Below are 26,068 nucleotides of genomic sequence, written 5' to 3'. Positions count from 1 at the left end.
TTGAACCTATATTAAGCGGCACCGTATTAAGCGGTCACCCTTCACAAAGCGGTTGGTGGTCAAAGTCCTAAATCACTGCAATTTTCACCTTTCTTAAGCAGTCGCGGCCACCTTCGAGTGAGTCCTAATGACCTGTTTGAAATTTCTTCCACCAGTATTGAACGGTTATTAAAAGAGGAGCCACTCATTAAAACTGATAATTATCTTTTTATCAGTTCATGTTCTCTCCCAAAATCAATGTTGGTATAATTTTTTAGCGAGTTTTTGTGCAGTGAGTGATCGATTGTGCCATAAATAGCGTTTTTTATCTTTTTTTTTTATTCTACCCCTAATCTGTGGAACCTATTTTTAGCCGTGAACTTGTGTTACACGGTCACCCCACATTTCCCGTGGGTGATCGCTTAAACAGGTTTGACTGTAATTAGATAAGATATAGGATTTTAACATTTGCAGTTATAGACACCTAGCTTCGCTGAGGACAAGGGTTTATCAGTCTTTCAAGTTATGTCATCACCATCTTTCTGTCCTAATAGTTCTTTCAACATTTTCCTACATCTACATGGAGATTGGAATTAAAAAACCTAAAAACACAATGGATTCATCTAGCTTTCTTATCTTACCAAGCAGCAAGAACAAAATATTTTGCGCCAACTGAAAACCATCTACAATTTAACAACAAAAAGATATTAGGTTATTTTGCAAGAGCCTCAAATAGATGTGCACTGCGGGTGTATGCTCTCAGCGTGTCCCGTGTGTTAGCCAATCGGAGATTGCGGATATGTAACACGACTTGTCCTCTAACAAGGAATTAGGCACGGAATGCATTTGATAAATACTGAAACGCACAAATAAGATTGCAGAGATCATCTTCAATGTAAAAGTATGCCATGGCACACGCACTGTTTTGTTAGGGCGAACTGTAATTGGCTAGAATTTTACCGCGTCTACGCGGCAATATGGCGCATGCGTTACGTTACCATTTGTAACCTTTACAAATAGTGTGCATTGTTGTTTATTTTAAATGATACGTATTTCTGTGTTATTTTTTTTCTCATGTCCATTAGCGTTACAAATCACGTGAATGAAAACGGACACTCCGGACTCAAAAATTGTGTTTTACCTAAAACATTTCTATGAGGAATCATTCCTCTCCTGGTGGTTGAGGAGGCTTTAATGATAAGTGAATTGTCGTGGGTTTACAGAAGAACTTGATGTGGCCTAAAGCAAATGGGGGGGAAAAAGGAAGTTGATCGTGATGCGAAAGAAAGGTTATTGGGAGATGAGACCCCAGAGTTTGAACCGGTAGACAGGTAAGTGCAATCTATATCGTACAAACTCGCTCCACAAAATGAAATTATTTGCCAGTTTGAAAGCTTACCAATGTTTTCTGGAAAAAACAAATTTTATTGCTGCAATGTTATGAAGTTCGTTTGGTCTTCACTCTTTTGATGGTTAAAATTGCGAAGAATTGATAATTTATGATGCAAATATGAGGAAGCTAGAAGATCTTTTATTGTAACCCTATACAATGTCAATATTGCAGCCACCGTTTGAGGCGAAGTTTGGAACGGTGCGAACTTCCTGTGCATACAAAGGTTCGCACCGTTTGTAATGTGAACCATAAATCATTTTGAACAGTGTAGTCAGCCTAACATAACGAGCCATTACGCATTTGTAAAGTATTCAGAAAGACTTCAAACTTGCTTATCTGTTTAAACATCGTCACAATTAATTTGTGGATTATCTTTGAGTTATCTGATTGTTCGAACTGAGGATATGTTTTGTGCACTAAACCCCGTGCATATCATTGGAGGGTGCTTAAAAAATTTTGGTATCGTTGATTGGAATTGATGACGTTGAGATGATATTTGCAATAGTTAAAACATTTTGTTATGTTTAGCCTTAAGCTATATTCAATAATACATCTGAACATATTTTTACGTTACAAGATTTCATAGCCGTCCAGCCCTGCGTTTGCATGGTTTGTTTGCATTTTATTTTATGGGTTGGATTAGGGCACTAAATGCAATTGATGTTTTTATTTTTATGATAGTAAAAAAGTGTTGATTTATAAATGAAGCCTCTCAAGGGGTCATGGCAACAAGTGACATTGCTTAAAAATGTGGCAGCAATCGTTTTCCAATGCACTGACAGTGGACAAAAATTGACAGAAAATGAGCAACATTTTGAAATAGCGACAATCCATTTTTAATTTGGATAAAGCGACATTTATCACTTTGATTTTCTTAACAGAGACATCATAATCAGGACAGTGTGAATTTTTTATGATCTTACCAGCCTTACTTTGCCAATAAACCATCAACAAGTTAATAAACCATTTAATGTGATTGATAATCGCCCTTAACCCTTTAATTCTTTTTTAATTCTCTTAACAGTCTGCCAAATGATTTCTCATTACGCTAGTTTGGAGAATTTGCTATTGGATCAATTAGTAATCCCATAATTGGTATTTTTCTTTATTCTCATTACTTGTCCGCATGACATCGTATAGCTGTAGTAAGGAGAAATTTCTGTTTTGGTCACTCACAGGAGTCAAAGGGTCATGTGAGTGTTTGCTTGCCAAATACCAATTATTGTTGGGCCTGGTGACTCTTGTATTATCTTTGTAATTGGAATGAAATGGAGAAAGATAAGAAGAAATCCCACAGCATTCTGAAGAAGTGTAAAAAAGGATAAAATGAGTCACTTAAGGCAAGATGAAAAAGGTAATTGGGCAATAATTGCAGATAATTCTTAGAGTGCTTTATATGATGGCCTTTACTTTAACAAAGTTTTGTTAAGATTTAGCAGTGTCAGTCAATAATCCCATCCATGACCATTCATTGTATGGACAGACTTTAACAACATTAAGATTATGGGCTGGGGGCTAGCCAGCTTACAGCATGCACAAATGCTAACATGAAATGAATACATGATATGCAGGACACTATATTAAAGAACCCTAGGTTATTGCAGTAGCAAGATTAGCCAAGAGTCACTCCCTGCTTGATAGGAAGAGTAGAAAAAATCTAGATCTTATGTTATAATGCAAATGTATAGTAGTATAATATTCAAAGCCATCTCTATTATCACATTGCAAGAGAAAGTCATTAAAAGATATCCTGGTCAGAACTAAACTGTGAAGCTGAGAAGATTTAAATTCACATGCAAATGGTGAGGCCTGTCAACGCTCTCTGACAAGATAAAGCAGACCCAATAGGGAGATGGTTTGACAGGTGCTACATACACCCCCCCCCCCCTCCTCCATGGGAAAGTCTGTTTATTAGATAACAGGGATTTAATAGAAAGCAAGATACAAAAAAGGTCTTCAAAAACTGGCCCTCAATACACAACCTAATAGTTTAATATTTCCTGGGGGAGCATGCCTCTGGACCTCCCTAAAATCTTGCGCTTCTGGTACCTATCAGCTTACAGGTTAGGCCCTTATACAAAACCCCTTGTCTAGGGGCTTGCAAAGATATTTGGGTCAGAGTCACTGATTGGAAGTGGAAGATTCAAAATCACTTGCAAATGGCAGTGTTCGTGAAGGCCTGTCAACACCTTTCAACATCTTTTTAAGCTACAATGTTTTTAACTAATCTCTATAACACTGATGGAGAAATGGCTCCTTAATGAGCAATATGTAAGGAAAGTATTTAAAAGAAATTCTGTCAGAACTATTAAAATTTTGAAGAAAGTAGATTTCAAATTGCTCGTGAATGGTAGGAGTTGTGTGGACCTGTCGACACTATCAGTTGAGTGCCATACAACAATGACAGGATGTTTGAATTGGCCCTTGTTTGACTTCCTTATCAAATCAATGATTTGACATTTATCCAAAGGGAATTGTTTTCTTCATGACTATGTGTAAAGATGAGTACATGAGTGAGGAAGCTATTAGAGAGCTAAGCCACCAATCAAAATTGAAACACAAATATGAGGCCTTGAAGTGATCACTGTAATTTTTAATTCTATTTAAGCCAACAGAAATTTATGTATGGTTGATCTTATGTTTAAAAGAAAACACTTCCAGGTGCTAGCACAAGTCAAAAATTACTGTAGTGCCAAATTCAGTATGACAGCAACATTTTTATTCAAGGGAAAAAGTGACAGCAACATTTGTCCCTAAGCAAGTAGGTGATGGTAAATGAGCCACATAGCAACATCAAAAGCCCCCTTGGAAGGCCTTGTAAATTAACATTTCAACAAAAATATCACTTTACTGTTCTTTAATAAAGAGCAAATGACCCGTCTGAAGTACCAGTAATTTAGACAAAAGGTGTTTTGTAATCTATTATCTCATTTTTCTTTGTGGTTATGAGCAAAAATAAACTGCATCAGTGCCATGCTTACTTCTGTTCCTCTGTCATTCACAAAATCAAAATTGTTCCATCACAGACCATGCAATATCATACTGCAAAGCAAACTGGAAACTCAATTTATTATCTCCACTAAACCCCAACCAAAGACATCCAGTAGTTTCTGCTCTCTGAAGTAATTCAAATGTATTGAACAAAGAGACAAGGATCATTTTTCTGTGTCATCTTGGTTTGGAATTTGCCTCTGTGATAAGCTGATAACAGGCAAGGTTGTATACAAGAAGTGGTGTGGCAAAGTCCCAGGCAGCTAAGGGCAAATTTGTTTGGTTGAAAATGGCAAGGTGCAAAGAATGTCTAGAAAATTTGCTAACAACAGCATTATTGTGCGTGAGAAATTTATCAGTAAGGAAAGATTGAATAGAAATTTCATGTCTAAACAAAAGTTACAAGTTATGACAAAGCTGTATTGCTTAAATGCAATTTAAAACATCGAAAACTTCTAAAAACAAACAATCAGATATACATGGAAGCACAAATTATGTAAACATACTGTACCAGTCCTTGTCACTGTGGAATTAAATTAGTAAAACAGAAATACCTATCTCTGCTACTGATGCTGTGGTAGTACTGTAATCCTCAAGTACAACGGTAACCAGTCAACTCGCCGACGGACCAACTTGCCGACGCCAACTCGCCGACGTATAAAATCGAGTAGAGACGTCGGCAAGTTGGTCGTCAATCCAATACAACTTATCAATACAACTTATACCAAGTTTTCTTAAAAAATCTGACTGATTGTCATGATGAGTCTTTACAGTGTTGTTGTCACACAATAACTCGTTCGCGTCTGAAGCTGTTTGAGTCATTGGTGATGTTTACTTCGCTTTATTCGCCTTGAGGTCCTTATAAACTTTGTTGCAAATAAAAAGAATTGCTTTTTACTAAAGATCTCGTCTAGAAAGCCAAGTTTTCGTTAAAAAATCTGAGCGATTGACATGATGAGTCTTTACGGTGTTGTTGTCGCACAATAACTCGTTCGCGTCTTAAGCTGTTATAGTCATTGGTGATGTTCACCAATGTTTAAGCTTCTGTTAGATGTTCACCAATGTTTACCAGTGTTTTTTTACTAAATATCGTTTAATTTTCTGTATGTTTAACTTCTAATAAGTTGTATTGGATTGACAACCAACTTGCCGACGTCTCTACTTGATTTTATACGTCGGCGAGTGGGCATCGGCGAGTTGGGCCGTCGGCGAGTTGACCGTAATTCAGTACAACAGGTATTATGCAGCATCTTGATATCATACAGCACAGAAAAAGTTGCCTTTGAACATCAAAAGTAATTATTTTGCATGTGACTATGCAAAATGAAACAAATCCCAGTAACACTGTCTGAATGATGAAATCTTTAGATCTGGTGTAATTTGATTGGTGCCAGCAACATTCCTGGCCCAATCCTATTGAAGTCAGTAACATACCTGGTGATCTGATTAGTGCAATTGATGTACCAAACATAGCCCTATTTAGTGTAAGCAGCATATTTTTTTGAAGAAAAATGTCTTTTATTTAAAAAAAAAAAAAAAAGAAAAGAAAAGAAAAATAGCAAAAAAAAGATGAGATGGGAAAAGTTTTCATAGAACCTTTTATGCACATGTGCAGTGGATGTGCTTCTTAGATATGTAATTTATTCTTATCCTGGTTCAAACATAATTTTAAATTTGTAAGACTAGTAAGTAATCATTTGGTAAAACAGAGGCTAGATAGGGAAATATTTGGCTCTCAATCATGATGCTTGGACCTGAAGACAAATGTTTACCATCTAGCCCTCCCACTCAGTTACTAAGTTTAGCCTGCAGTGCAGGCATCTCATTAGGACGAGTTTCAGTTAAGAGGCTTGCAATCATTATTCAACAGGCTATGTTTGATTTGGAGTTCTCCTTACTTTGGACCATTGCTCACCCCCTTGGCAAATATTGCACTAATATTTGTATATAGTATGTTCTTCTAGAAGGCAAAGATCATGGCTTAATGTTTTGTGGCAAAATACCTCCCCTCTTCCATGTACTGAGTGCTGAGTATTGAGGCACAAATAGTCCCTCTCTGCCCATCAGATTTTGCTAATAGGGTTCAAACTATGTCACAGCCTTTAACTACTTCATGCCTTCTCTGTAATATCAATTGTTCTCTTAGTTTTTTTGTTGTGACATGCAAAACCATTTGTCAAATTACATGGGAAACCTGTTTTCTCTCAGTTTTTAGTCTTGTGCCAAATCACATAGCTATCATATCAATTTGAAAACCTGTTTTCTCCCAATGTTTTTGTCGTGTGCAAAACTGTTTGTCTGTCACATCAAAAACTTGTCCATATACAAATTATTTCTCAAATGTTATCTACCAGTACATGTTAAAGCTATTCTGCTTTTTTCCTATTCCCAACAACTCAAATGTGGTGGTGTCTTGCAGTTTTTGTTTATGAAGAAAAAGTCCTTCAACTCTTAAGATCTAGTTGTTAATTCTCCTCTCTAGCTGCTATTCATTTCCTTGTATATTTGTTACAAGACTTTGCTGTTAGATCAAGATAACAGCTTCTACCTGATAAGTTTGAGTGTTCTCTTTACCTGTGTACTGGATAATATAGGGAGAATTTTAATTTTTAAAAATAACATGTTAATTATTTCTGGGAATTAAAGGGCTATTCTCTATTTGAATTTTATGGAAAAGGAGTCTCAGCATGTACCAAGTCTTAACCATTTTTACTTATGTTTGATAGTCTTCAGCCTTTTCAACCCTGATTTATGCTCTTGCATCAGCGTAAGCATCCTCCATACTGTTCTCTTTACATTTCTTATGATACTGACAAAGAGATCACAAGATCTGATTGTTAATTCTCTCCTCTGGCTGCTTCACATTTCTTTATGAATTGGTTACAAGAATTTGGTTTTCAATTGAGATTAAATCTTGTACCTGATAAGTATGAATAATCTCACTACCTGTTTGCTGGACAATGTATGAATACTATAGGGAGAAGTTACATGTTAATCACTTCTAGGAGTTAAAGGGTTATTATAAGTAGTTCTTTTATTGGCAACCATTTCCTTTATTCTCATAACCTTCATGTCTGATTTGTCATTGAAACTGTGAGGAGAAATATGATGCCTGCAGTCACTTTCCAGGCTAATGGGTACAGTTGATGAAGTGATAAGAGTTATTTATTTTGCACACACTGCTAGGGAATTGTGAAAAAGTGAGACACTGCAAAAGAAGCTGTATGAAATTACTAGTACTGCACAATGTTTAATTGTCATTTTTTTAGTTTAAGACATTAGTATAGATAAAAGAAATTACATATACATCAATCAAATGTAACTGAAAATTTAACATGTGGCAAGGAGACCCACAGAGAAACCTAGAGGCTTAAGTGAGCTATGGGCTCCTCATATTTTACTAAGTGAGACATCAGCTATATTTTGGGTACAAAACATTTTTAATTAGGTTAAAAAGAAACAAGAGAAAAAGGTGAAAGCATGCACTCACAGAAAACAATGACAATAATAACAGGCATGCAAACAAACATTTATTTAGGCAGCTTGAGAAAAGTAAGAGAAAAAAAGCACAAAGGGAGTCAATTTAGGAGAAATGTTCGTAATTTAGACTGAAATAGGAAAAGAGTGCCAACATTTTGGATTTATATTTTCAGTTAATTAAAAAATTTAGGCCCTTGGAAACATGATGCAAGCAAAGTGTCTAATATTTGTTCCGTAGGGGCCGGTAAGCCAGGTGTAATAGCAATGAATGCTACCTCACAACAGGAATAATCTTTCAACTCTTTACACCCTAACATCAGTATGCATATTCTCCATACTTTTCTCTATATATTTCTTCTGATGTTGAGAAGGAGAATTTGTTTAACAATCTGGAGCTTCTTTAATTGGTGATCATTTCCTGTATTGTCATGACCTTTACATTTGATTCAAGGGTGATACTGAACGGAAAAATTGAATGTCTGAGATGGTTGGATATCAATTGCACAGGAATTTTCAAGCTTGAACATGCCTTTCTAATTTTAGCTTTGGTCTTAACCCTACCTCACCTCTCAAAGCTCCCTATGGGACAGGGCGTTCAGGAGGTACTTACCAGGGGTTCCCCAGATAAATCGGAAGACTTTCCTACTTGTTCTTCCTCACGTTTGTTATGGTTTTTGTTTGATGGATTGAAGTGTTGTCTTCCATTAAAAAAAAATAAATAAAAAGAGAGACATCGTAGGACGTGAGCAAACGCATTTTTTTATGAGACTGAATCACGAAAGGTCGCATAAAATATCTCGGTTCATTTGACCGGAAATGATCACACACGCATCTTCTCTTCACTCAAATCGTTCTTAAGCTGTTCCTTTTGTAGCTGTTCTTTTCAATATGCACCTCTCTTTTTTGTTGTTTTCTTTTAGTTTGAAGATACGTGAAATGAGATCAATAAAGGCATGTTTTGCAATGGACGAACGTTATTCCTGCAGAGTGTTTTTCTTTTTTTTTTGCTCTTGCCGCCACTTCCGGTCGCAAATAGTCAAAGCAAAGATGCATATCGAGTTTCTCTGCAATTTACCGCACACGATAAAATTGGGTCAAAATCCTAGTGATACTCTTAATGTAACACTAGTTTACTTAAAGAAAATGAAAAGATTTACATCAGCAAAAAATGAAAATGACGAAAATCTATCTCACATCAGCAGAGCTACATGCAAGATGTGTGACCTGCACGTGATAGCGGGGACGGAATGTTCACTCTTGCATGGGAGGATAGATTAGCACTTTTTTTAAGGCAAAGTTAGAGATAGCAATGCACAATTTGAGTTAAAATATGAGTAAAAAATTGATTTCCTGGATTTAGAGTTAGACTACGTTCAAACTAGAGGATATTGGACTCACAAAGGCAGTGTAGATCAATAAACTGTGAAAGTTTGGAAGCGTCCCTCCCCACCCTGCCAAGTGCTTTTGAACCGCCCTCAGGTTTTCAAAAGCCCTGCGCCAAATTTGGCAACACACATAACGCGTTCAGATTTCGTTCAGATTGGGATTGCAGATTTTTTTTTGCTCTCAGAGCATCGCAAACCCTCAGAAATCTTCGCCCAACTCCTACGCATCGATTTGTCTTATATCTTATATTAGTTACTGTGGATACACTGTTAGAATATTTAGCAGCTTTATAGCAGATCTGCTGGAAATTTCTTTTCGATATGGGTGCCGGTGGCGAAGAAGTCAAAGTCGAGACGAAAGCGTTTCTCGAGAAGAGAGAGAGAAGTACAGCTAAGAAAACCCTCATCGTATCAATGGAGCCTAAAGATAGGTATGCTAGTCGTAGATAGTTAGAAAAAGATAGAACTGTAGAATTTGAGCTTGACTTAGTCGGCATCGAGAGAAGAAAGTGCTTTTCCGTTGCATTATCGCTTATAAGACTTTTAGCTCACTTATTGTTCTCCGGAACAGGTTGTGTTAGGTTTTAGTCATCCTGTAGTCCAGAATGAGAGCCAATCTTTGCAGATAAGTTGCCTGCTTTGAGAAAACTTCCAGGAGAACCGATAAATGCTATATTTACAGTTTACGTACAACTTAATTTATTTTTAGGGTCAGTGGTTTATTGTCGAACAATGTAAGCTTCTAAGTTTGAAACTCAATTTCGCGAGCGTTTATGGTTGTTAGATGGGGGAAGCTTTGTCCGTTCGATTGCTTGAGCTACCTGGAAGAGACAAAGTTGATACATGTCGCTGGCAGCAGCCAAGGACTTGTTAAGCTCGCTAAAACAAAATTAATTGTCAGCAGAGTCGTTATGTTAATTCATCTCCCACTCTCTTGTGCGATAACTTGTATTTCCTTGGAGCTTCCTTCCCGAGCTTTTCCAACATCTCTTTTGGGGGTAATCTCTAATCATTTGAAATAGTGGGCCGATCAGATGTTTGAACCAACGTAGAAAATTGACAGACATAACCTCAGTGTTAAATACGAATGACTATGTAGAAAAGAAATACAAAGGCAGGTGGTTAATCAAAGGTATTTTGAAAAAAAAAAAAAGAAAAAAAATTGGAAAGAAAATATGACGTCCGCACTTTAGTGGTTTTGACTTTGTCGCAAAGATGCGAACGTGAGAGATTTACGTATTCCTCACGGAAATTCAATAGGCGGACATTCTGCAGCGGATATTCAATTATTGTGAAAACCCCTTGCCGAAACCTGGATTTTACTTTAGTGCGAACATCCACTGTGGTAGCTAAATCGTAATCACAGGTTACGTGAGTTCATTTTTTTCGTGCATGCATGAAGTTAGAAGTCAAACGACGATGAAAATTTCTAAAAAAAGAGAACAGCAACAAGTTGCAAAGTTGCTGACATCGTAACTTGAGAACAAATTACAATGTTGGCTGAAAATAATCCGATTACATAATAAGATATTTTTTATGAGCAACCTTTTTTTTGAAATTTTTCAAGTTTCCTGCTCAAAGCATGCTCATGAAACATGTCGTTCCTTAGCTATATGTACCTTGTTTAATGTTAACGAAAGAGTTACGTTTACGCGAAAAGATAAAGAATTAATTTGAGTGATGAATTGGCAACGTTGGTGGTCGATGAGAGTTCAATTTTTTTTTTCTTCTGACGTTCTCCAGGAGATGACCTTTAATACTTTTATGATTAAAATTAGCGATGGGATCTTACAGTCAAAATTAGATGTGGGATCTTGTCTTAACATGTTTTTAGAGCAAGGATGCTTTTCTTTTAGTGATCATGACGTGATATTTAATTTATCACTGCCAATAGCTGGCATTAGATACTGTGCTATCGGCAACAAGGAATTATTCCCTTTATGAATTAAAAATTCTGAATTATGATGTTATTGTGCCTTGTATTTCTCTCACAGATTGAGATAAGAAGATTACAATTATTAAAGAGCATAGTTCAGTAGAATTACTAGAAACAAAGATTAAGTTCAGTGGAAGTAAGAACAAGTTATAAATGGATTTAAATATTGACCAAGAGTTGATGTTCTGATTAGGCAGCATTGAAAGTTAACCTTATAAACCGTAAGAGTGATAGCATCAAATTTCTCCCCATAATATCACTCCTGAATTGCACATTATGGTCATAAGAATAAATGAAATGATCACCAACAAAAGATGCTTTTGATTTGTAAACAAATTCTCCTTATCAGCACCTTAGGAAATGTGTAAAGAGTAGTATAGAGAATAGGCATACTGATTTTAGGATATAAAGGGTTAAGGAAGCATCAAGTGTAGTTCAGTTCTTAAAAGATAAAGAAGGAGAAATAGATAATCCAGTAAAAGGATTGGTTGTAGTAGTAAAGGATAATTATAAATTGTAGTTTGATTGTCATGGTGAAGTTCGTGTTGACAAGGAATGTTGATGGCAAGTTTGGTTAATATATGAGCACCTCACCAGCAGCTATTATGAGAGTCAAGGGAAGAGTTAGTTGTGTTAGATCACAGGTAGATCACATTATCTGTTCATGGTAAATAATTATTGCCATGAGGGGAACAAAATCTCTGAGGGTTAAGAATGAAGCTCTGAAAATTGCATATCTTAATTACATCTCAATTACGTCAAACTTAGCGAGCCAAAGAATTTGAAGTGTGCAGTTTATTTCAAATTTACCAATCAGTGTATAACTTGGTTTTGAACGGCAGTGGGCTGCCACAGGAAGTTGCTGTGCTGTATGGTAAATTTGAAAAAGCCTTCCTGCCTTGCATTTCTTTGGTTGCTGAGTTTGGAACCAATCATATTGAGAAAGGGTTACTCATCAATTCAGGATTGATATTCTTGGAAATTGTTGGAGGGATGAAGCTCAAATTCGGCAAATAGATAAAGCAACATCTCATTGATCAACAACGACATTGATCTTAATGGCCTCTGGCTGAAAGTAATTTCATACAAAAAGGCTTCAAATGGCCCATGAGGGCTAAAAAATATCACATGCATCAATTGACATTCCATTTAACCCTATTGAGATATTCAGAAAGAGATGTAAATTTGATATGTCATTTCCATAGCTTTCTTCTTAACCCTCATAGATTTTTTTTTTGTCTCAGGTCAACAATTATTAACCGTGAACACATAGTGTGATCTGCCTGTGGTTAGATTTATTGAAGTTAGTGGATACTGAGGAAATGCAGATCTAACTATTGGCTGTAATTTTTCACTGTCACTTACCTCATCAAAAAACACAGAAAATATTGGTCTCTTAAATGATGTTGATTTGATGATACTTGGTAGAAGTATTTCCTTCATTACTTTATAAGCATTGTCATGAGCTTATTTTGCTCTTTTTCTTAAACCCTTTTTTAAATTAGTGCGGTCAGCAGATAGTGTTGAAACCCAGACCAAAATATCTTCTGTCACTGTCACTTACCACATCATCACAAAACCCAATAAATCCCCAACCCCTTAAGTGTAACTTATTTAGCAGGACTTAGCAGAAACATTCCCTCACTTCATAAAGATTGTGACACAAGCACTGAGCAAGTTTCTTTTGTTTTTTCCTTTAACACTTTTAAATCCTTTTAAAGTATTCTATGGTTATGTTTATGAAACAGTAACAATGTCTTTATGCAGGTTCAATGTGGTCTACTTTATCATGCTTATTCAAGGAGTGGGCACCCTGTTGCCCTGGAACATGTTCATCACTGCACATGCAGTAAGTATAATGATTGTATGCATGAAATGAAACAATCATCTCTGTTAAATCAGTTATTTTATCTTCTAGAAAAGAAGCCTGAGGTGTTAAGGTCTTCCTAAGGCCCTGGATTTCTTTAGGTTTCTCTCTCCATTGGTTTTGTTGACAATACTCCCTTACATTCAAAACACATCTCTTTTTGTAGCAATTAGATTTGTTGTTGTTATTTTGTTTTATTTTTGTAGGGTAAATGTGATTTCTTGTGAGATACGATTGTTTGCTTTAGGATATGGCAAATTTTATTTTCATGTTCACCAGATTACTCACACTTATTCTTTATTGTTTTTAACAGTATTTCCAAGAAAAATTAAAGGCACATGAAGATCTGAAGCATAGCTTTGAGAACTATTTTTCAGTAGCAGCCATGGTGCCCAATGTTCTAATGTTCTTACTCAACACCCTTTTTAAGCACAAGTAAGAATGTTTTTTTTTCCCTTCAAAATAGTACCTTTGACAGTCTAGACTTAAACTTTGAAACTTTTGAGAATGGAGTGTTGAGGATTAATTTCAAGGTTCTCAATTCACAGAATTGAAGAAAACAATGTGATTCTCGCATGCAAAAATAAAGCACTTGATGTCTTCTATTTTGACACATGGGCTGTTTGCACCTACTGTATACAATTTTTTTCATATATTCTGTTACACAAGACTCAAGCTTTGGCCAAATCCTGTTTTAGTGTTAATAATATTGAGCCAAGCATGCAAAAATTGAACTGTTTTAAATACTTGATTGTTCAAATTATCCTCACAAAATTAGCTATTGACACACTTTTCTTTCAGGGTTCCACTGCAAGTCAGAATGATTACATCAGTGTGTATTATGACATTGTGTTTTGTTTTGACAACAGTCTTGGTAGTGATTGACACCAAAAAATGTGAGTATCTATCTTTATTATAGTTGTATTATAGTTAGTGACCATATTTAAATAATTATACAGCCTGTTAAATTAGAGTTTGGTGGGATTTGAAATTATACCCCTCTATTTGAACCCACAGATACAAGATATGAAATATCTTACTGTTCTTGTTTTCTTGGTCTATACTGCAAGTTTCAGAACTTTGTTATTTTGCTAAATCAATAAATCTTGAGTGGAAAAGGCTCAGTATGAGCCTTAAACTCAGTTATTGAGAAGTATATAGTAATAATTGCAGCATCAGGGCATGAAATTGCGCCTAATACAGGCGCCAATGCGACTAACTTTTTCACTTTGGTGACCAAATCCTGGAAATTAGTCTCCAAATTGGCAACTAGAATGTTTCATCATAACCTTACCAAGAGATATAGTGAATTAAAAAGATTTGCAAAGATAAATCCTTTGCAAACTTCCTCGTTATGTTTGTTTTCAAAACGCAACAGATGCATCTCGATTGATAACTAGACGTTATTTTGGAATTAAGTGAGCTTTAACGTTGTATATCGTCCATCCTAGTGTCCACTTTGTAGCACGTTAAAGATCTTTTCCCAAACTTAGTTTTGGAGGGGCTGTCTAGAATGCTGACAGCTTAAAAGAAGGTTTTGTTTGTCTTTGAAAATGGCGACCAACTTTTTTTCACTTGGCTACCACTTTGAAGAATTTAGGAGCCAAGTGGCTATCAGAAAAAAAATTAATTTCATGCCCTGAGCATAGTTGTTTACTCCATGATATCTCTTATGTTGTGTCTGTTTTTGTTCATGCAACTGCAATGTTGCACTAAGTACAAGCAAGGAAGCTCAATGCTTTCTTATTCTTCCATTCTTGAATCCTCCTACTCTCACAAGTGACAATAATAAGAATCCTCCTTTCAAATTTCTGGAAATTTTCAAACTGACAGGTATTGGAAATTTAGCAGATTTAGCTATACTCAAATGAAGTGATTATAATTTTGGATATTTTTATTTAATCCACAGGGACAACAGATTTCTTTTACATCACAATTGGAACTATCATCCTTATTAACAGTAAGTGATAACTGATCTGATAACTGATCTTGTAAAGATGGTTTTGTTATCTTTTTTCTACAAACTTATTTTACAAACAAATTGATATCTCAGATCACCTGAAAAAATATGAAGTAATTTTCTGAACATGAGCATTGTCCATGTACAAGTATAGATATTGGAAAGAAGGGAGTTGACAACAAAAGCCACTAAATTCACTCTCTTTGAAGGCAGCTTTACCTTGAATGTTGTGGACAAGCTCATATTTTATGCTTGTTATTGATGAATGGTTTATGGGTGGGTCCTCCATTCTGGTGCATATTTCAAATTGAATTGCATGTTGAACACTGGTGCTGCCACAGGTGTGCAGAGACATGGAGCCTTTGTGTACAAAGACATTTTAAGTTAATCCTGAGTTTCTGTCCTCTACAGTGAGCAGTGCAATTTATCAAGGAGGACTCTTTGGTGTCTGTGGAATGATGCCTCCAAAATACACTGGAGCTGTTATGACTGGTCAGGTAAAGTACTTAATGTTTATGGTCTCTAATAGATATTAAAATGATGTTAGTAATAGTGCAGATTTGACTCTGTGACCAGTAGAAGGTACAATATATTATGCTGGTTTTCTTCAGCATAGTGAAGATAAACAGAATTTTTGATAAGAGAAATCAAATAGAAGGAAACGGTCTACAGGTTTTCTACTAGATTTTCTTTTTCCTCATTTGTAAACCCTCTTAATCAGATAATTCAAAACCTGTCTCTATCCTCACTTCTAAGCAATGTTTTTGTTGTCATTCAACTCAACTTTTTTAACATCCTCTCTCTGGGCAGGGTGTTGGAGGCACATTTGCTGCTTTAGCTAGTATATTCTCACTGCTAGGTAAGTAACATGTATCATCTTATAGTTTGGCTTTATAAGCTGAGTTGACATTGTGGATTGGCCACCATAAAGAGTTTCTGAAGCTGATATTTTGAGTGTTAGCTGATTGTAATTTTGAGCATCTGACAGAAGGCTAATACTAAACATCAGCTTTAGAAACTAAGTGGTGTCCAATTTACATCATTAACTCATTTGTTAAAACCAAATTATATTGTAACAACCTCCCCCCCTTGACCCATCATCACAGTTTCTTTAGGAACTTATGCCCTTTATTTATCTACAATCTGATAGTCTGAGAGAGTTTTGTCATTGGATGCTGAAAGAAATATGAGTTTGCTCTGAATATTGGTGAGAATTCTGGTCACAAGGTCTGAAATACATGTATGGCAAACCAAGTTTGCTTAAGAATTTCGCCATCTTTATTGGTAAAGTAGACTCCTTATTTTCCTACTAGTACATGCTTGTTTGGTCACACAAAAAAAAGTGGTTTAAATTAGCAAGTTATTTGTAGTTCCTATCTTGAGTTTGCACTGGATTTGCCCTAATATACCATTTAATTTTTCTATGAAAATCACACTGCAATCATGAATGTTTTTCTGCTCATAATATTTTTTGGGTTATTTTCTATAGGCTCGCAGAATAATAGAAATAATACACAAATCTGTGTTGTTTTCCATTGTTTTCTCTTTAGTTCAGTCATGTTCCATCAAAATGCTCTTTCAGAAAAACTTTTTCTTCTTGTAATGTACAGTTTGCATCACTTTTCTTAAAGTGTTTACTTGGTTTTTTTCCTCTAGGAGGAAAGGATGCTGTAAGCAGTGGCTTCGGGTACTTCATGTCAGCAGCAGTAGTGCTCACTCTATGTCTTATCACATACATGATGTTAAATAGACTGGTAAGAAGGTTGGAGTGTTAGGCTTTTTCAGTTATAGAAAAAGGGGTGCAGTTTTCAAAGGCAAGGCTTGCTGGTAAACTTCTCTGTAGATGAAAACACACTAAAAACAAATTGTCTTTGGTCAAGGGTTTAACTTAATTAAGTAGGTAACACCACTTAGCAATTTTATTCACCAATCATAGTAAATTTGATTGCTAGTAGCCTGTCAGATAGCAGCTGTTTTTTTTTTCAAATCACCATCACTACAATAGGGCACACCTTGTGATTTTTGCCAATCACTGTGATTGGCAAAAATCACAAGGTGTGTCACCAGCTTTAATTTGGCTTTTTTCTTTGTACTTAGTTACCTGAAGTCTTTGTAGGGTTTTTAATTAACAACTTAATGTGTGATTCAATTTTCCCTTATTGTGGTTAGTATCTGTAGACCTGTGCACTCTTTTATAATCTTAAGGTTTTACCTATTTTTCATTAAAATATTCCAAAATGCTAACAGCACTTTGCTATAGTGCATCATAGATGCATTAGTGGTTGCTAAAGGTAGAGTCGTTTAGAATGAAACAAAACATAGTCTCCACTCAAAATTGTTTTTTTTTTCTATAGAAATTTGCTAGACATTATATAGCACCAAATAGCAGAAGAACTGAAATCAGTAAGTATAGATTATGTTCTATTTGCTTGTTTGTATAGTGCCTGTGATTAATATGAAGTGAATCCTGTGTTCTGATTGGCTAGCAAGCGGGCAAGATGTGCCCATCTTACCTGTTAGGAATCACTTGCTTTGATCCCCTACAAGTTAAAAAAAAAATACTTGGAGCAGACTTACAAGGCTCAATATTTGAACAATTTAGTGATAGAGTTCAGTGCTTTCAGTAAGATATGAAGGAGGTGGCTAGATCAGTAAAGCACAATTTCCCACTCAATAGCCCATCAGGTCCATTCAGAATAAACTGTGTGACAAGTAATTGTTGCTCTGGCCAATGTGTTTTGCTTACTATGTCAATTACAGTTTGTGTTTGATCCCATGACTCACAAGGTCTTACAGTAAATCCCCCCCCCCTCCCCCTAGTGCTACACATTTCCTCATAAATTAGTTTTGAGAATTTGGTGTTAGATCAAGATAATTTCTACCTGATAAGTTTGAGTGTTCTCGTGAGCTGTTTGCTAGATTATTTATGGATATTACAAAGAGAAGTTACATGTTAATCACCTTTGGGACTTTAAGGGTTAATTCATTGTTTCTTGCCTATCTATCACTGAGGACATCTGCTGGGCTTAGGTCCATTATTTATTTATCAATGGTTTTCTTGTTGCTTTCTTCACAGAGAGCCCATATAGTCAAAGCGAACAGATTGAAAGACTGGCAAACTGGCAGATACCAGCTGTAAAACGATCAGGGATCATTCAAAACTCAAACTTAAGTAAGAGCAAAGTTTTTATCCTGATCTCGTAAGTGGCAGCATTTAGGATTTGGACCCTTTAGTTATTCCATAATAATTTTCTATCTTGGATGTTTGCACCCTAGATGTGGACTTGTTTTTCTTGAGATCACTGTAAATTTATCATGGTTGTCTGTGACCCTCAGTTTCCCAAACTGATATTACTAGTCATCAAGAAGTTTGAAGTAATGAAATTCTTCTTTTTTTGGGAGTAGTCTAGTTCTATCTAAGTTCTAGAATATCTCACATGTTTATTTTTTGTTTTACTTCTTTTTTATCATGGAAGAGGCAAATCAATAATTTCTTTTTGGTCTCACACTTATTTCTTTGAGTGGTCTGTTTTTAAGGTTTGGATAATGAGGCACTTCTGTCAGTTAAGTTTCATCCAAAAGAAGCAGAAGCTTTTGGGAATGAAAGGCCACCATTTTTTGTAATTTTTAGACAGGTATGGTACGATTGTGTAGGCTTGTCATCCACTTCTTTGTGATGACAATAGCATCACTCGCATCTATGGGTAAACCCATGATGCCAAAACTTTAATTATTATATAGCTGAAAGCACCTTTGAGGAATATGAAGCAAATAATGTACCCCGAGTGGGCAAGATGGGCCCATATTGCCTGCTTGGGATTGTCTGCTTTGATCTCATGCAAGGAAAAAAAGTGCATGGAGCAGACTTTCAAAGTTTGTCATTTTTGGACAATTTTGGTAATGGAGTTGCAAAAAGTGGCAGAAGGCATTCAAAACAAAAAGAGCATAAACAACTCTAGTGGGTTTATTGTGCAACTGATGCAGATTGCTTTTCTTTCCAGGCTTTTGAAATAAACAAGTCACTCTTGATTATTAAAGCAAAATGTTTTTGATATCTAATAAATCCTTTATTGTTCAAGCTTGTATGGTCAATAAGGCTGGATATTGGCTGAGTTCTTTTTTCGCATTTTAATAGACCAAGACGAAGTCAAGGTCCCCAAAAAAGCAATTTAAAAAACAAGGCTAATATCCGGCCATCTTGACCTCATGCTTGGTCAGTTAAGCACATTATTTAATGACAATCTTTCTAATGGTAACACCCAGTCAGATCATGTTTTGATATCACATGTTCATGCTCAGATGCAAACAACAGTACTTGGGAGGGAAGGGAACTTTTCATGTATGGGCTATTTTCAAGGATATTTATAAATGAGTGTCTTTCATTATTATTATTTTCTTTCTCTTTTCTTGCAGATCTTCAAGTTAGGTTCATCTGTTGCATTTGTATTCTTTGTGACATTAGCAGCTTTTCCTTCATTGACATCCAGAATACGATCAAAGCATGAAGAGGATGGCTCAGAGTGGACAAGTAAGAAAATAACTGTAATAAAAAATTGTGACTGGTATATTTTTAAAGAGCAACATAAGATAATTGATTCTTAAAAGTGATGCAAGAGTGCATTGGTTTTCTTTACTTCATGCAGTGATTATTTTAGAGAACCTGTGTCATTGGAATTACGGTCAACTCGCCGACGGACCAACTCGCCGACGCCAACTCACCGACGTATAAAATCGACTAGAGACGTCGGCGAGTTGGTCATCAAACCAATACAACTTATTAGAAGTTAAACATACAGAAAATTAAACGATATTTAGTAAAAAAAACACTGGTGAACATTGGTGAACATCTAACAGAAGCTTAAACATTGGTGAACATCACCAATGACTATAACAGCTTAAGATGCGGACGAGTTATTGTGCGACAACAACGCCGTAAAGACTCATCATGTCAATCGCTCAGATTTTTTAACGAAAACTTGGCTTTCTAGATGAGATCTTTAGTAAAAAGCATTTTTTTTAATTTGCAACAAAGTTTATAAGGATCTTAAGGCGAATAAAGCGAAGTAAACATCACCAATGACTCACACAACTCATTGGCGTCTACAGCCAATTTTGTTCATTTGCGATGTTAACGTCGCTGTTATTATGTTTAAGCTTCTGTTAGATGTTCACAAATGTTCACCAGTGTTTTTTTACTAAATATCGTTCAATTTTCTGTATGTTTAACTTCTAATAAGTTGTATTGGATTGACGACCAACTCGCCGACATCTCTACTCGATTTTATACGTCGGCGAGTTGGCGTCAGCGAGTTGGTCCGTCGGCGAGTTGACTGGTTACCTGTCATTGTCCCAACCAACCAGAAAGGAACAAAGCAAAACTAAATTTCACCAGGAGCCCATTTCTTGAAAGTCCCAATAGCATATGGTGATTCCTCAGTATTGCACTGCACACCCAGTACTGTGCTTTATAATCACATAAATAGGCAAATTCATGTTTGTGCATTCCAAGAACATGCTATTTTTTGAACAATGGGCCAGGTAAAGAGGTACAATGGTTTTAAGCTTTTGAATGAGTACAGTGGCCTCTTTTTTTTATTACATATTTTTTATTTGTGTACAAACCCCCTTTAAATTGGAGAAATTTTAAAAAAAAATCATTAAAATGAAAAAAAGATATATCTAAAGGCATGCACAAAGCCTCCAGGATGCAAATTATGACCTTGAAAGCAACAATTTGAGGCTTGTTTTGAGTCAATGTTGTTTAGAATTGCATGACTTTACCTGGTATTGTCTCTGAGCTGTCAATATCCTAGTCTTGGATGTGAATACACCAACTAAAAAATCCTAACAGAAGAGTTCCATATAACTTTCAGTACCACACATACATCTTTTGGGCAATTATTAATTTGTAAAGTTACTTACTTGACATTGTTTGTTTGTTTGTAGAAATCTATTTTGTTCCTGTAACATGCTTCCTTTTGTTCAATGTTGGAGACTTCTGTGGCCGACTAGCAGCTTCTTTTACACAGTGGGTGAGTATTTTCGATAAGAGCATTTTAAATTGTTCTTGGAGGAGTTAACCAGCACAGTTTGTATTCAAAAGTTTATAGCAAACAACCAGTTATTGTAGAAGTAGCCCTTCACACCCTAACATCAGTATTCATATTCTCTATACTGTTCTCTATATATTTCCTAAGGTGCTGACCAGGAGCATTTTTTTAAAAACAACCAGGAGCCTCTTTAGTTGGTGATCATCTCCTTTATTTTCACGATCTCTCAATGTGTGAATTAGAGGTGAAATTATAAGGAGAAATTAGATGCTAGTCATTTAGGGGTTGAAGGGTTAACTAAATAATGATAAAATCCATACAAAATGCTTAGTTGAGTATAGTAACAATATTTTGTTAGGTGTAAATCTTTAGGGCAAGTTCTTACTATTGATTCCCTGCAGAGCACTATGAAAAAAAATCACCTTGTAGTTTTAGTCAGCTGTAGAGATTTCTGACTGTTTGAGATTTCCTTAGCTTTGTCCCTTTACTACTGTTGCTGTGCAAGTTTGATGTGTACAGCTCCATTTACTTTTGAAAAATATCTTAAATGCAGCCATTTATCAAAGAATACAACTTGGTCATTCATGAGTGTTTGTTTTACTGATTACTTCATCCAACTTTCTTTCAGCCTGGCAAAAATGGTTATCTTCTGCCTATTCTCTGTTTCTCGAGAGTGGTATTCCTTCCTTTGTTTGCATTATGTAATGCATTGCCGAGACCACATGGCACTCCAATATTTTTCCATGAGGATTACTTCCCAATAATATTCATGGTGTTATTTGCCATCTCAAATGGCTATCTTGGAAGCTTGTGCATGATGTATGGACCATCGTAAGTTAAACAGTAATTTATTTATTTATTTACTGATATATTACTAATTAATCTGTAGTTGCATTGTGGTGATGGTGATGATGATTAAAATGGTAATGATAAAGACAAAAACTACACTCAAATTACCTCATTTAGTTTTCATGAGTAAATTGTTTTGAAAAATATTTAGCAATCACACTTGGTTGAACTTGTATTTTTTGTCAGGATCGTTTTCAAGTAAAGAAATAATTTCACACTTTGTTGCATGTTACTTAAATAAATCGTTGGTGGTGATCTTTTAAATAAAAGCTAGGGGTTATTACTTTCATCAGATGTGCTGTGTAAGGTTTAGCCCTTAAACTCCCAGAATTGCAACTTTTTTTTACAATGACTTTTTTTACAATGTCCTTACATTAATCAGCAAACAGGTGATAAGAATACTCAAATTGTTATTGATCTAACACCAAGTTCTCATAACAAATTTACAAGGAAATGTCTAACAGTTAGATGGGAGAATTAAGAATTGGTTCTTGGGAATTAAAGAGTAAAGTTAAGTGGTGGAAACTTTGGTGTCTATTGAAGTGTAGGGCTTTTATTATAATCAATATTCTGTGATAAGTGGTTCTTACTTGTTTATCTTTTTTTGTTGTTTTTGATATGTGATTATTCATTAAGTCTGTGGGTTCAGAATATGCAAATGACTTCCTAATAATTTTGGGTTATAGTTAAGATATTATGGATTTGGTATTTCTAATAACAGAACAAGGAGATTAGATGCTAAAGGTTAATTTTCACTCTTTTTTTTCCTTTTCATTTTATCACAGCATGGTGGAGCCAGAACATGCAGAAACAGCAGGAACTATGATGGCTTTCATGCTTATCATTGGTTTGGGTGTTGGAGCAGGATTTTCATTTGTGATCACCATGTTTCTCTGAAACAGTTATACCAAGCTGCTTACAGATCACGTGTTCTGAAGCCTTAAACCTGTCTCTTTAAAAATTAACATTCTGAATGTAGTGCTAGTGCACAAGTCAGTGCACTACATTTGAGGTTCAAGGGCTGTGTTTATTTAAAGGATTTCACAGTGTGGTTGTGTTTGATTCCAGTAGAGGACTTATTCCATGGAAATTGTTCCTATCAACGAATTTGTCATATTTGCTAAATCTGGTATGATTGGTAGGTTGGCAAGTTGAAGACCAACTTCTCCGTGGATTGTATTAAAAAAATTGTCTGTAGTGAATGGAAACCGGTGTTGTTAATATTTAAAAGAAGAGATCCAGCAAATATAGGAGCAGACAAATCACAGCATGAATCCCGAAAAAACTAACTTTATTATTATTGTTTGTGTCTGAAACATTGTTATTTTCATACTGTATCACATGGCTTGATGAGGTACTGGTATAATTGAAACAGAGAACATTGTAGTGTACTGGCAATAGCTGCAGTTGTGTGAGAAAGGGGTATTGAAGATAATCATGTAATGGTGAATGGCATTTGGCACTTTCCAATGCCACAAGTGCCCATTTGTGTGTAAACTTCTATTGCTGAATCATTGCTTGTAAGTGAAAGACAAATTATTTTATGTGGATCTGAGGTTGTTTCTAATGAATTAAACTCCAGTTTTCAATAGTGTGGCAACCTTAATCCCATTTTCAACTTGCTGCAACCCACATGATGCAGCTATTAGGTTTAAATTTTCACTCCTTTTATTAAGTTGGTCTCTTTCATGTGGAGGGAAAGTCAATTTATTTATTCTTGTCATATATTTTAGAGCAGTTTAGTTGACTTACAGTAAGATTTGATCATGTAACTACACAACAGTGTGAAGATCTTGGAAAATCTACTGCAAATTTTTTAATTCCCTCATATGCCCTTCAAAAAAATTCACTATTTCCATCTATTAGATGGAAATTTTTTTTCTAGTGAAATTCGAAGTATTGTGAGGGAGAGCTTCTTAATTACTAAAAAAAGTTATGGAACTCTTATCATTTTGTCTTAACTAGATTTCTGCAGTTGCCCATCTATCCTTGACAGTGATTTCAATTTTTACATGTATACCTTGATATTATTTGAACAACAAGTGTCACAAAATTACTTTTCACAATTCTTTTCCACTGGTTTAGGAGGCAATTAGAGTGAGTTCCAACAACTTTGAAAAAATTAACATTTTCATTATTTTTGAGAATATGAATGCATAATATATTTTTAGGCTGAAATTTGCAAACTATCCATTTTTAACTTTTCTTACAATTGCCTGTATGCTACTACCCAATCGTAGGTTATTATTCTGCCATGTATATGTGGAATTCCCTGAAATACTCTATGGACACAGTATAATTTCAGATCAAGGAGGTGTGTGCTCGTGGTCATGGTAGCTGGGCAGCCTCAATTCACATGAACATGGTTTGCTTGCAAAACATTCTTACATTGATACACTTCATATTGAAGAAATGCAAGTGAATGTAGCCATATCATACCTTTATTTCTGATTTACTTAAAAACAATAAAAAGGAAGGTGAACATTTTACAAAGTGTGCATCACTTTTCTCATGACCAAGTAAAAATCAAACAGCATTGGTTAATGAGTGATCAAAATAATAGTTATGGTAGAGAGGAAAAATTAATATTTCCACTTTATGGAGTACTCCCCACGGGCACAATGAGCAAGACAGTCTTCCCTCTGCCATCAAATCAAGACAACCACATTCACCAAAAAACAAAACTTTCTTTCTCTTTAAGTTTCTTAGCTGCAAAAAATTTCAATGCCCAGTGAAACTCTCTGTTACCTTTTTTTCCACTGAATAATCTCTCCTGCATTATATTACCTGAAAACTTCATCTCCCCCAGCCAATCAGAATGAAACTTTTGAACATATTTTGTAAAATTCAGAAACAAACTTTGTGTCCACCTAATTTAATGACAAGTTAGAGCTCTCAAGCACTCCATCCAAACCTTTTAACGATAAACTGTCTTGCACCAATAGAATGTTCAGCTTTGGCCATAATTTTGTTCACTGTATATTTTTTCTTAAAAGTAACAAATGCACTTTGAAAATTTTCTTTTCCTCCCCACCTCTTCATGCTGAGGTGGATAACATCATCGTCAAATCCTTCAAAATACTGTGTCAGTTCTTCCTTCTTTACACAACCTGGAATCTTGTCCACAAAGATTTGTACGTTACGCTCCTTGTTCCCATCCTGAGACCTGGCGCGCCTTACCATCACCTCTTCTCCTTTAATTATGTGCAGGTAATTTTTTTCTAACACTTGGACAGGCTCGTCATTGAAATAGGCCAAAATTGCCATGTCTCTTTTCAGCTTGTGATTACGCATGAAAATCATATCGATGAATGCTAACCTTCCAAACTGTGCAAAGTAATCTTTCAAATGTTCCAATGTTAGCCCTTCTGGAACTTCATGTATACAGACTCTCCTTTTCACATGGATCTTTTTCGCGTTTTCAATGCTCTTCTTCACAACTACCTCGCTCTCACCAATTTTATGGATGGGACTTTCAAGAGCTTTTAGCACCGCATCTGCGGTTGTAAACTCAATAAAGCAATAGCGAGGATTAACCAGAAGGACCACCTTCACGTCTTGGATTTCCCCATAATGTGAAAAATGCGCCTTTAACTCTGATGTTGTCATTTCCTGTGGAACATTGCAGACGCAAATCTTGTTTTGAGAGTTTTTCATATAAGCTGCATCCACTTGCACGTATCTCATGTGAATCAAATGCCTTTGAGAGAGAACCTTTTCCATGCTAGAGACATCTTTGAACTGCACGTATGCATATGGCCACATTTGTTTAAACTTCTTGGGATTTTTCAAAAAAACTTCTTCCACCTCTCCAAACTGAGCGAAGTAAACCTTGATTGAATTTTCTGTTGCTATGGGATTTAGTTTCCCCACAAATATCGTTCGTTTGTCAGGGTGGACGAAAGAAGAATTTGTACTAACACTGACCACATTTTCACTACAATTTGTGCCATTCGCCTCAAAAATCGCCTCACTTTGACCGACCGCTTTTCTGGAGAATTTGGCCTTTCCGTGAATTCTGGTCAGTAAATTGAACGACAACGTGCTTCTGAAGAGTTTTTGAGAAGAACTAAGCCGCCAAAAAGACTTCATTAGGAGTCTGCGGGAGAAAGCACAGTAGAAGGCTGCCATGTTTCCTGTTCGATACTGCGTGTATGCGCTCTGAGGCGTCAAGACTT

The 26,068-nt window shown here is 35.7% G+C and overlaps 2 protein-coding genes across 3 annotated transcripts; one reads left to right on the top strand and one right to left on the bottom strand.

Moving 5' to 3' along the window:
- The first annotated feature begins 954 nt into the window (after positions 1-954).
- LOC113683494 (equilibrative nucleoside transporter 1) lies at positions 955-24,383 on the top strand. Of its 2 annotated transcripts, none has more exons than XM_089193407.1 (15): positions 955-1,310; positions 12,932-13,013; positions 13,345-13,466; positions 13,833-13,927; positions 14,941-14,991; positions 15,403-15,488; positions 15,802-15,850; positions 16,648-16,745; positions 17,346-17,394; positions 18,068-18,163; positions 18,529-18,626; positions 19,405-19,519; positions 20,938-21,023; positions 21,670-21,872; positions 22,676-24,383. In XM_089193407.1, exons 1-15 carry the CDS (start codon positions 1,228-1,230, stop codon positions 22,785-22,787), a joined length of 1,425 nt encoding a protein of 474 aa, XP_089049533.1. In that variant the 5' UTR covers positions 955-1,227; the 3' UTR covers positions 22,788-24,383. The 2 variants fall into 2 exon arrangements, with proteins under 2 accessions (XP_089049533.1, XP_027056545.2); XM_027200744.2 differs by lacking the exon at positions 955-1,310 and adding an exon at positions 7,517-9,659.
- Positions 24,314-26,046, bottom strand: LOC113683405 (uncharacterized). The gene has a single exon (XM_027200645.2). The coding sequence runs from the start codon at positions 26,019-26,021 to the stop codon at positions 24,786-24,788; it is 1,236 nt and encodes a 411-aa protein (XP_027056446.2). The 5' UTR covers positions 26,022-26,046; the 3' UTR covers positions 24,314-24,785.
- Between the last annotated feature and the right edge of the window lie 22 nt (positions 26,047-26,068).

Source organism: Pocillopora damicornis, chromosome 14 (genome assembly GCF_964200805.1).
Source record: "Pocillopora damicornis chromosome 14, jaPocDami1.2, whole genome shotgun sequence".
NCBI lineage: Eukaryota > Metazoa > Cnidaria > Anthozoa > Scleractinia > Pocilloporidae > Pocillopora > Pocillopora damicornis.
This window is presented reverse-complemented; position numbering and strand designations above follow the sequence as displayed.

Excerpts from the sequence above, each read along its gene's own strand:
- LOC113683494 (XM_027200744.2), top strand. The coding sequence starts at position 9,550 with ATGGGTGCCGGTGGCGAAGAAGTCAAAGTCGAGACGAAAGCGTTTCTC. Across the intron at positions 13,014-13,344 it reads TGTTCATCACTGCACATGCA|TATTTCCAAGAAAAATTAAA; the intron begins GTAAGTATAATG and ends TGTTTTTAACAG. Across the intron at positions 19,520-20,937 it reads GGATGGCTCAGAGTGGACAA|AAATCTATTTTGTTCCTGTA; the intron begins GTAAGAAAATAA and ends GTTTGTTTGTAG.
- LOC113683405 (XM_027200645.2), bottom strand. The coding sequence starts at position 26,021 with ATGGCAGCCTTCTACTGTGCTTTCTCCCGCAGACTCCTAATGAAGTCT.